Genomic DNA, 9,264 nt, shown 5'->3' with positions numbered 1-9,264 from the left:
CAGCCGTTCCTATGTTTTCGGAGGCCCTAATCAAACTACGAAGTGGTGGCCCTTTCGCAAAATTATCATTTTCAACATATTTAGTAACAAAACCTTTCTCCTTTATCCGGGTTTGGGACCGGCAATTATAAACTAAAAAGTTTATAATTGGCGTAGTTAAATTTTTTATTTTAAAGTCATTTGTTTTCTATAATTATAGTATATGTTTAAATAAAATCTACTTTTCTAGCTTTAAACGAGGCAAATTTCTTAATGAAATTATCGTAATCAAGTTCTTCTAAAAAATCCTTTCGATTGACATAATAGCTAAACAGTTTAATCTTTCTTGTGATATTGTAGATCTTAAGTAATTTTTTATTAGTTTTAGTTTGGAAAAACTATGTTCTGCGGTAGCAACGGTTACAGAAATGGTTAACACAATCTAATTCCCTAAACAACAACTTGATTCAGAAAAATAGCAAATTATGAAAGAAGAATAAGCCCTAATTCCCTAAACAACTTGATTCAGAAAAATATCAGGTATTTAACCTGTGCCACTGAGTTCCGAGAACGGAGAATCCACCCGGTAATGGGGTTATTGATTTGAGCCACTGCATATCCTGTCCCAAAAATAAATTAATGATTAATTTAACAACTGTATCTGATATAGTTTGTGAAAATTCACAGAAATACACATGAAAAGAACAAAAATATTAAATTAAAAAAAAACTCACTTTCCAACTAAGAGACCTGTCAACTTGTCCTGCAACATATGAAGCTAATCCAGAGTCATCTATCTGTAAGTTGATCACAGTTATTGATGTTATAATAAATTTATAAAGGAAATGAAGAAAACTTGACAAGACTCAATCGACGATTCATGAGAACTGAGGGTTTATTTGAGGACCGACAAAACTCAATCGAGAAGAAGATATATAGGTTAATTACTTACCTGTAAGTCTGTAACCTGCAATCGACGATAGGCTCCTGTGCAAGGCTGCAATCGAGTATCGACTGACAATACTCACGACAGTTCCAACCTGAACCCAGGCACCTTGGCCTTTCATTCTTTTCTTCTGCCCGTCTGTTCGTGAACTGTATGGGAGACAGCGGGCCGTTTTACCTAAAAACAATAAATGGGCCTTTATTCCTTTGGGTTGTTTAGTATAAAATCAAAAAATGGGCCTAGTATATAAAAAACCTACAATAAATTTGGAGACCTTTCAATTTGGGTGGCCCTAGGCCTGTGCCTAGGGTTGGAAACCCATTGGGCCGGCTCTGTCTCTAGTTGTAAGAATCGAGAGAACCACTTTCTAGCCACTAGATCAACAAGATGGATGGATAAGATTAAAAGTAACTAAAATTAATATTAAATACATTTTGTCTTATTATGTCTTTAATATTTTAATTCAAAAGGGTAGTTTAGTAAAAATACTTTTTTTTTGTCTTTTAGTCTTTATTACTTTTTTGTTTTATTATATTATTTTTTATTTTTTAAACAGAATTTTTTTATTAAAATCATTTTTAAATTCAAATTTTTTTAACGAAATGATTTTTTTTGCACGCCATTTTTACGCCCGGCTTTTTCACGCATCATTTTTTAACGCGTCGTTTTTGCACGCCGTTTTTTACGCTCGGTTTTTTCAAGCGGCGTTTTTTTTAAAGCGCCATTTTTTACAACCCGTTTTAACGCGGAGTTTTCTACGCCCGGCTCTTTCACGCGTCGCTTTTTAACGCGCCGTTTTTACGCCCGGCTCTTTCACGCGTCGTTTTTTAACTCCCCATTTTTTACACGCCGTTTTTTACGTTTTACGATTTACATAAAAAATGTTTTACGTTTTACGTTAAAAGGTTACGTTTTAGGTTAAAAAGTTTACGTTTTACGTTAAAAAGTTTACATTTTACGTTAAAAAGTTTACGTTTTATGTTAAAAAGTTTACGTTTTACGTTAAAAAGTTTACATTTTACGTTTTACGTTTTACGTCAAACTTTTTACGTTTTACGTTAAAAACTTTACGTTTTTACATTAAAAGGTTTACGTTTTACCTTAAAAAGTTTACGTCCTACATTAAAAAATTTACATTTTACATTAAAAAGTTTACGTTTTACGTTAAAAAGATTACGTTTTACGTTTTACGTCACTTTTTACGTTTTACGTTAAAAAATTTACGTTTTACGTTAAAAACTTTACGTTTTTACATTAAAAAGTTTGCGTTTTACCTTAAAAAGTTTACGTTCTACGTTAAAAAATTTACGTTCTACGTTAAAGAGTTTACGTTTAACGTTTAAAAGTTTACGTTTTACGTTTTATGTTATACTTTTTTACGTTTTACGTTAAAAACTTTTTACGTTTTACGTTAAAAACTTTACGTTTTTACATTAAAAAGTTTACGTTTTACGTTAAAAAATTTACGGGTCAGCGATACAGTTTTACGTTAAAAAATTTACGGTTCATATTTATACATACTCGGCTGTAACAAGGGATGGAGCTGTTTTTTTAACACTTTACACAACCCATCCCCAATTGAACCTCTACAGTCATGCTACATACAAAACCCCCTTTCGACAAATCAACAAATCGACCAACAAGTGTGCATATTCATTTCACAATCAAACAAACAATTGGCCGCTGCAAAAAGCCCACCGGTGGCGCTGAGTACCGTCAACAACAGCAACCTTACAACTTCTTACTTTACCTTACAACTTCTAACTTTCCAAATCTCATTAACAAAATGATAAACCATAAACACCTTAGCATCAGTAAACAATAAGCAACATAATCATCCAATCAATCGACTTCAATTTCGCAAACTCGATGAAAACAACAAACTTATTGAATCTATAAACTTAAGTAAACTCAAATCTCATCACCAAAATAACAAATCACAATAACTTTAACCTAAACACCTTCATCAACACAAACAAATCAAAACAAGACGACGTATCGAATCTATAAACTTAAATTAACTCAAAATACAAAATCAGACTACTTGAGTGCCCCATTGGCCTTTGAGACACGCTTCCGGCGTTATCTTACCGTCACGTCCGTACAACAGCTCTTTAACGCCGTCAATTTCATTGTCATCGTAAACATAGATCTTGAGATCGATCTCATCACCGTATCCACGGCGGGGCCACCGTACGGGACCGTCGTCGTTGCCGGAGAAGCGAACGACGTCGGATTGGAATTGGTTGAAGTGTGAAGTGGAAGGTGTGAGTGATTGGTCCAACAGTCTGGTGGTGAAGAAGGTGATGGCGATGAGAGCTAGGGCTCCGATCTATTGTGTGCGAGTGCAGGGAGTGGAAGAGAGGATTTTTGAGGTAGATGGAAAATGGTGGGTTTAGTGTGTAGAGGATTTTTGAGGCAGATGAAAAATGGTGGTAAATGAGAGAGGAGAGAGGAGAGAGTATATAAAGAGTCAGTGGCTTTAATTGTGGAGAGAAGGAAGATTTGACATTTGGGGTAAATGACCAACATACCCTTTATGTTGGCATAACCTGATTGGTTGAGAGTGATTCTCGCGGTTCTTACAACTGGAGGTGGTTTTCATTTTAACGCTCCCCTATATATATATATATATATATATATATATATATATATATATATATATATATATATAGGGAGGGGCTCATGCGAGAACCACCCTTATTGTGAGAATCTTGAGAACCAATGTGAACACAACCTAAAATAGCTAAAAAAACCTAAAAAAACCTAAAAAAAACCTAAAAAAAACCTAAAAAAACCTAACCCCCCCAGAAAACCTAAACCCCCCCACCCCCCCCCCCCCCAAAAAAAAAACCTAACCCCCCCCCCCAAGCTAAATGCTAAAAAAAACCTAACCCCACCCCCCCCCCCCAAAAAAAAACCTAAACACCTTCCCCCACCCCCCAAAAACCTAAACCCCCCACCCCCACCCCCCCAAGCTAAAATGATAAAAACTAAACCCCCAAAAAACCTAAAAAAATCTTAAAAAATCAAAAAAATATCAAAAAAATTCTAAATTTTTTTTTTGAATTTTTTAATATTTTTTATGATAAAATCGCTACTTTTAGAAGCCAAAAAATTTTCTTTTTTTTAAAAAAAAAAATTTAAAATTTTTTTTTGGCTTCGAAAAGTAGCGATTTTTTTATAAAAAATATAAAAAAATTCAAAAAAATTTTTTTTGTGTGATTTTTAGCTATTTTTAGGCATTTTTGGTGTGTTCACATTGGTTCTCGCGGTTCTCACAATAAGAGGTGGTTCTCGCATGATCTTCTCCCTATATATATATATATAGGGGAAGGTTCAAATGAAAACCACTAGTATTGTGAAAACTCGAAAACTAATTAAAAAAGCCAAAAAAACATGCCAATTTTTTTTGCATACCAATTTTCGCCACTTTTAGTATATAAAAAAATTTCAAAAAAATTTTTTTTTTTGTAGTGCACATGTGTAATACAAAAAAAGTTTTTTTTATATAAAAAAACCTGCGATTTTTTATAAAAAATTGAAAAAAAAAGTTGGTGTGTTTTTTAGGCTTTTTTTAGTTAGTTTTCGAGTTTTAACAATAAAAGTGGTTTTCATTTGAACCATCCCCTATATATATATGTGTGTGTGTGTCGGTTAACGTACAATACCACTTATCCTAGATTATCTACGCGATATCCACAGCCGTAGGATCTTCAATCCATCAAACTAATTTATATCATTAAATTAATCATATTAATATATTCAAATCTTATCGAAAAGGTTAAAATCGTCATTACGAGATCGTAATCTCTGTAACGGACGGAAGATAGTTCAAAATCGAACCCTGAATCAAATACGACAACGTAAGATTCTTATTCACAACCTCCCTTCGTTCTTCTTGCTGCGATTTCATAACTGCTGATTTGGGAGTTCTGAACCACAATAACATTGATCGACGAAGAAGATGATCCAGGTTGATTACTATAATACGCGAATTCAGTGTTTTCAAAGAAAGGTTTGGTAGACCATGCGAAATGCATTTTGAACATGCGAAAAACAATAGAAAAACAAAGAAAGGGTATTGATTTTTATAAACATGCGAAAAAGAATTGATCATGCGTAAAGAGGTCATGTTTCGATTATTATAACAATTGAACTATATGAAAGTATGGTGATATTGTTTTTGGTTTGTTATAAAAAGCGAAAAATATTTGAACATGCGAATATAAAAAGGTGATATTGTTTGTAGTTTGTTATAATGTGCGAAGTCTGTTTCGAGCCACATGCGATTTATAAACATTGATGCTGATGATTTCATATAGCTATATCCAGTTGATTAAAATGCACAATAAGAAATTATGAATTGATAATTAAAATAAATATAAATTTACTATTTTATATAAGAAAAAAATGAATTTAATACCGATGTGACTGTAATGTGACTTGTAATGATCACTTTTAACATTAATACCCTGTACTTACCACCCTACCTACATAATAAATTTACTATTTTAATGTATAATACCCGAACATAACAACCTTCCATATTAAGACACCAAACACACACAAGGAAAAAATACGAGATAACAACAGAAAAAAATGTCTTCTGAAGATTCTGAACAATTGAAGAACATTGCAATAAAGGAACTATTGTCAACTCGCACGTTGACAGAAATTAGCACTGATGTAGACTCTTCTCACTTGATTCTTGATGTGTAGGGGAAGATTCTTTCAGAAATCAAGAAAAATCAAGACATGTGGGAGAGACTTCTTGAATAACCACCATAGAGCTTCAGAGATGCCGCATTGGAGCACATCAAGGAACAGTCTCGAGCTGATGACTTGGTCTTCTCTTTTCTGAATGATGCTCTATTTACAGTTAAAGAGAAGATGGAGTTCAGCTCGACAGAACGTGACAAGATCTTTGCTTCAAGTAACTAGGTTTCTCTTAAACATTTAATCTTCTTTTGTTGTGTTAAACAATACCTTTATGTTTATTATGTTGTATTCTACTTATTTGAAAGATCTGATGGTTCATTACTTATATATATCACATGACTGAAGTATTATATATCGCATGTTGGTAACAATGCAATACAACATAAATGGCATGTCATAACATGGAAACACAATAAAATTGCATGTACATTACTCATAAACTCATGTATATGAAATCACATGTTTAGATATTAAAATCGCATGTTAGTATACTAAAACCCCATGTATATGAAATCGCATGTTTATTGTGTAAATCGCATGTACAGTTAAAAAATAGCATGATTCTTTAATCTTCATCATCTGAAACCTCTTCCCAAACATCTTCTTCACTGCTATCATCACTCCTTCCACTATAATATTCGAACTCATCTTCCTCTTCATCAACTTCGTCTTCGACTTCATTGACTTCGTGGCTGAGATCTTTTTCAATCTGGACTCCCTTCATCTTCTTTTGTTTTTTACCTTTCAGTATCTCGTAAGTCTGAATATTGTGACCTTTTTCATTGCATACACTACATGTCCTTGTCCTCTTCCCTTTCCGACTGATCATTTGTTCCTTCTTTGATTTAATCCTCTTACGCGAGCCATGACCTTTGTTCCTTATACCAGTTGAGAAACAGACAGTAGGAGGTGCATTGGTTACTGGTTGTTGATAACCAATCAACTTTGAAAACCGGTCAAACTTTGGATCAAGCGGCATACGACTCTGGTCCACTTTTTCTTTAATCTCCTTCATTTGATCCCTGACTAAAACGAGCTGATCAAGGTCAGTAATCAAATTGTTAACCAGATACTCCCCTGTATACATAATTTCGCAAGCAATCTGTTTAGCCTTGTATTGCTCATCCTTAGCATCGACCTTTACATCAAATGTGGAGTTTAATTCATTCGAAACCACATCTTTTGTCAATCTCTTCATAACATATTTGTTTGGTATTTCTTTAACTCTAAACATCTTGAAAAGAAAATAGATGTGTTTACATAGCAGCCCATACTGTTCGAAACGCAGACAACTGCATTGTGCAGTTGCATCTTCTTCAAGTTTCTTGAAACACACATACAGAAACAAAAAAAAACAAAGTAAAAAATTAAAATCGCATGTGTATATGAACAAAATCGCATGAGTAAAAAATGAGTTTCTTGAAAATAATGTAAATTCGCATGTGTTCGTCAGAATCGCATGTTGTAAAATATATTATGTATTAAATTCGCATGGGTTTGTCAAAAATCGCATGTTGTAAAATATATTATGTATTACCTCTAAAAACCCTTCTCCATGAGCTTTAAAGTCTTTCAATGATATCCTTAACTGGTCAACCTCGATTTTGGTGTCCATCGGCAGACATTCGCTAATAGTTCCATAAATCTCTGTCTGCTGATCGAAGAATATAGACCTGGTGTATATCTTAGCAGCATCTGCTTTCAAAGTAGTTTTGCTCCAATTATTAGGCTCAGTATATATTGAAATATGATCATTCTTTCTATGATTGAACCTTTGGACATCCATCGAACCGTCAAAATGATTCATAAACTCTACAAGAGTGAGTTGTAAATTAGCCACCTGGCAAAAAAAATGGTTTTCACTCTCTGATCTTGAAGTTGTTCTCATAAGTCCAGACACTGGCTCGTGCCAGTAAAAAGCCGGAATCCACATGGATCTCATCACAAACATATCATCAATCCATTTATTTTGTGTAAGACCGAAATCAATCATTACCAACTTCCACTGTCTCTCAAATACTTCTGGCTCAATGGAATCGGTCCATACAATATCGCACATCTTCTTTTTAAACTCCTCATTGTTGCACAACTCGTGTCCAACCTACACGGATGAATGGTTTTCTTATCAGTATGTAATAGATATATAGTGTAAAAAATGCTAATGACACACAATATAACATAGTCTACCTTATCTGCCACTTTTTTCATTATGTGCCACATGCACAATCTGTGTCTGCTAGTAGTAAAAACACCCTCGATGGCCTGTTTCATCGCAGGGTCTTGGTTTGTCACTACAACCTTTGGCTGCCGTTCAAATGACTTTACAAATGAATTGAGAAGCCATTTATAAGAGTCAATGCTCTCCGATGCCAACAACCCAGCTCCAAGGGCTACATTTTGACAGTGGTTGTCAATCCCAGTGAACGGAAAAAACACCATCTTATACCTGAAATTCAATATAATTCATGATTTAGTAAACGTGCGAAATAGACAATATAACGTGCGAAATAGACAATATAACGTGCGAAATATATAATATAACATGCAAAATATTCAACACCTAACTTTCATGTTTATTAACATGCGATATTCCCAGTTTAGAAAATCATATAACATGCGAAAATATTAAAAAACATTAATGTAACACTTACTTGTTTGTTTTGAAAGTAGCATCAAACGATATCATATCCCCGAACTCCATAAAGTTACGCTTGCATAACCATCGACCCAGAACAAACCGGGTAACCGTTTGTCCTCATCAACAGAATATATTCAAAAGAAAAGTCAACTAAATATTCTTTTTTGTCAGTCAGCCTATTGATCACCATGTTAGCGTCATATTCTCCTATATAGCTATTAATTCGAGTTCTAAAGTTTTTGCAATTATCGACCATGGCACCAACATTCTCAAAACCACCGTATCGTTTCCTCATTATATGAAAAGCTTTTATAGGGCCAAGGTTTAGAGTATCTAGTTCCCATATCATTTCCACTTGGACTTCAGACAATTGCCTGTAAGCTGGCAACATATGAATATCGTGTGGACATACAAACTTATGATTATGACCATCAACAAATTTCTTGACTGTATATGATCTACCATCCACCAAACAAATCATAAGTTGAGCTTTGCACCTAGTTCTAATGGTCACTTTGTTCCTTGAATTGTATGGCTTTTCTGACTTCGAATAAGCATCATCAATAAACAATGGCTTATGTCCATCTATAGAGCAAACATAATACTTAGTTTTGATTATATCACCACTCTGTACTTCACCACCTTTGCAGGTAGAAAAACCAGCTAACTTAGCGTATGTTTGGTAAAACACATATGCTTGTTCGAGAGAACTAAATTGCATTCCAACCACAGGTGTAGCTGATGCTTCAACCTCCAGAATATAAAGCATTTCATCTACATAATTAAATAAAAAGAGACAACACATGCGATTTATCGGACTCATAACATGCGATATATTGAAACTCCAAACTTTCGTCATATGAACATGCGAATTGTTGGACTCATAACATGCGAAATTGACATTTTGATAATATGTTTTACACATGCGATTTATGATATCATAACATGCGAAATCAGCATTTAGGTTTGACTTCACATG

General features: G+C 34.0%; 1 protein-coding gene across 1 annotated transcript; it reads right to left on the bottom strand.

The window, feature by feature from the left end:
* Window positions 1–515: 515 nt before the first annotated feature.
* Window positions 516–9,054, bottom strand: LOC110870227 (protein FAR1-RELATED SEQUENCE 5-like). The gene is made up of 7 exons (XM_022119425.1): window positions 8,357–9,054; window positions 7,835–8,093; window positions 7,185–7,748; window positions 6,234–6,785; window positions 2,970–3,257; window positions 714–776; window positions 516–599 (listed from the first exon to the last, which is right to left on the bottom strand). The coding sequence occupies exons 1-7, from the start codon at window positions 9,052–9,054 to the stop codon at window positions 516–518; spliced, it is 2,508 nt and encodes an 835-aa protein (XP_021975117.1).
* Window positions 9,055–9,264: the final 210 nt, after the last annotated feature.

Source organism: Helianthus annuus, chromosome 9, assembly GCF_002127325.2.
Source record: "Helianthus annuus cultivar XRQ/B chromosome 9, HanXRQr2.0-SUNRISE, whole genome shotgun sequence".
NCBI classification, from domain to species: Eukaryota; Viridiplantae; Streptophyta; class Magnoliopsida; order Asterales; family Asteraceae; genus Helianthus; species Helianthus annuus.
This window is presented reverse-complemented; position numbering and strand designations above follow the sequence as displayed.

Bases quoted from the DNA above. Each gene is read 5' to 3' on its own strand.
- LOC110870227 (XM_022119425.1), bottom strand. From the start codon at position 9,054: ATGCTTTATATTCTGGAGGTTGAAGCATCAGCTACACCTGTGGTTGGA. The intron at 7,749-7,834 runs GTAGACTATGTT...TCATCCGTGTAG, and splicing joins TGAAAAAAGTGGCAGATAAG to GTTGGACACGAGTTGTGCAA. The intron at 6,786-7,184 runs GTAATACATAAT...TTTGATGTAAAG, and splicing joins ATGGAGAAGGGTTTTTAGAG to GTCGATGCTAAGGATGAGCA.